This window comes from Gracilinanus agilis, chromosome 2 (assembly GCF_016433145.1).
Source record: "Gracilinanus agilis isolate LMUSP501 chromosome 2, AgileGrace, whole genome shotgun sequence".
NCBI classification, from domain to species: Eukaryota; Metazoa; Chordata; class Mammalia; order Didelphimorphia; family Didelphidae; genus Gracilinanus; species Gracilinanus agilis.
Window position 1 is genome coordinate 30,191,719 of NC_058131.1, and position 1,700 is coordinate 30,193,418.

Genomic DNA, 1,700 nt, shown 5'->3' on the forward strand with positions numbered 1-1,700 from the left:
CCTCTCTCTCTTTCCCTCCCTCCCTTCTCTCTCTTCCTCTCTCTCTTTTCTCTCTCTTTTTTCTCTCTCTTCCTCTCTCTCTCCCCCTCCCTTTCTCCCTCCCCCTCTGCCCCCACAAAAAAAGTGTGTAATGCTCTTGTCGAATCAGCTCTGCAGGACAGTTCTAACCAAGGTGCAAAAGATCCCAAGAGACCCAACAGCTGGGGAAGCGCAAGGGTTCCCTGTGCTTGGGCAGGAAGCTTACTAATGCTGATGACACAGGAAGGGTAGAAAGAGAGGCTTTAAGGTTTACAAGGAACGTTTCATTCAGCATCTCATTTAAATCTTACAACAACCCTGAAAGGTAGCTGCTATTATTGTTCCTATTTTGTAGATGAAGAAACGGAAGCTAAAGGCTAAGAACTTGTCCAGAATTGAGTGACTTGCCCAGGGTCACCCAGCTAAGTCCGAGTCTCCATTTAAAGTCAAGTCTTCTTAATTTCAAGAATAACACTCTCTACCCTCAGGGAAATGACACTGGATTTGAGAAGAAAACACAAAAGGAGGATATGAGGAACTAGAAAGGAGAGGGGAGAGGACAGCAGCTAGGTGGTACGGTGGGTACAGCCCTGGGCCTGGAGTCAGGAATACCTGAGTTCAAATCTGGTCTCAGATACTTCCTAGCTGTGTGACCCTGGATAACTCACTTCACCCTGTTTGCCTCACATTCCCCATCTGTAAAATGAGCTGGAGAAGGAAATGGCAAAGCATTCTAGTACCTCTGCCAAGAAAACCCCAAATGGGGAAGAGTTAGACACAACTGAAATGTCTGAACAACAAAAAGAGGAGAGAGAGACAGAGACAGAGAGAGACAGAGAGAGACAGACAGATAGACAGAGACAAAGAGAGAGAGAAGCCTGAAACTAAGCAAGGCAAGGCCTAAAGTGATCCGCCAAAGCCCAGGGTGTCTCCAGGGACAGAGCACCCATCTCTAGTGGAGACGGAGTAGAGATATTGGTATCTAACCTATACTTCTTAGGCACTGGAAAGAGTGCTGTTTCTGGAGTCAAAGGACCTGTGTTCAAATCCTGTCTCAGATATGTCCTACTTGTAAGACAATGGGCAAGTCACGTAGTGACTTGCCCAGGGTCATATAGTTAGGAAGTATCTGAGGCCAGATTTGAACCTAGGACCTCCTGTCTCTGGGTTTGACTCTCAATCCACTGAGCCACCCAGCTGCCCCCTCCATTACCATTGATGGTACCACCATCTCTCAGATACCTCCCCCTCTCTGGTACAGGCTCTGATCACCTGGACATATTTTCTGATTTGTCCCTGCCTTGTGTCTCCCCAGTCAAGTCCATCTTCCGCTCAGCTCCTGAAGAAGCGACCTTCCTGCAGACAAGTCTGACCACGTCAGCCCCCTCCAGCACCTGCCCATCGCCTTCGGGTGATCCGGCCCTCTGCTGAGCCTCCAGAACTCTTCATGCCTTTGGCTCCTAGCTTTCCAGCCTCCTTCCCCCTGACCCACCCACCCTCACCCAGCCTGTGGCCCAGGGGCACCGGCCTCTGCTGCTCTTCAAAGCAGATGCCCCCGTCCTCAGCTCTGGGCATTCTCTCTGGCCATCCCCACACCGGGAAGGCACTCTTTCCTCCTCTCCGCCTCCTGGCCGCCTGCTTCCTTCAAACTAAAACCCCACCTTCTACAGGAGGCCTTTCCC

At 50.6% G+C, this 1,700-nt stretch overlaps 1 protein-coding gene across 1 annotated transcript in view; it reads left to right on the plus strand.

The window, feature by feature from the left end:
- The window catches only part of LOC123233119 (sepiapterin reductase-like), a 50,894-nt gene extending 49,445 nt beyond the window's left edge, over positions 1–1,449 (plus strand). The window contains exon 3 of the mRNA XM_044659286.1: positions 1,334–1,449. Within this exon, the coding sequence (XP_044515221.1) occupies positions 1,334–1,449 (116 nt within the window). The remainder of the gene's footprint in view (positions 1–1,333) is intronic.
- Positions 1,450–1,700: the final 251 nt, after the last annotated feature.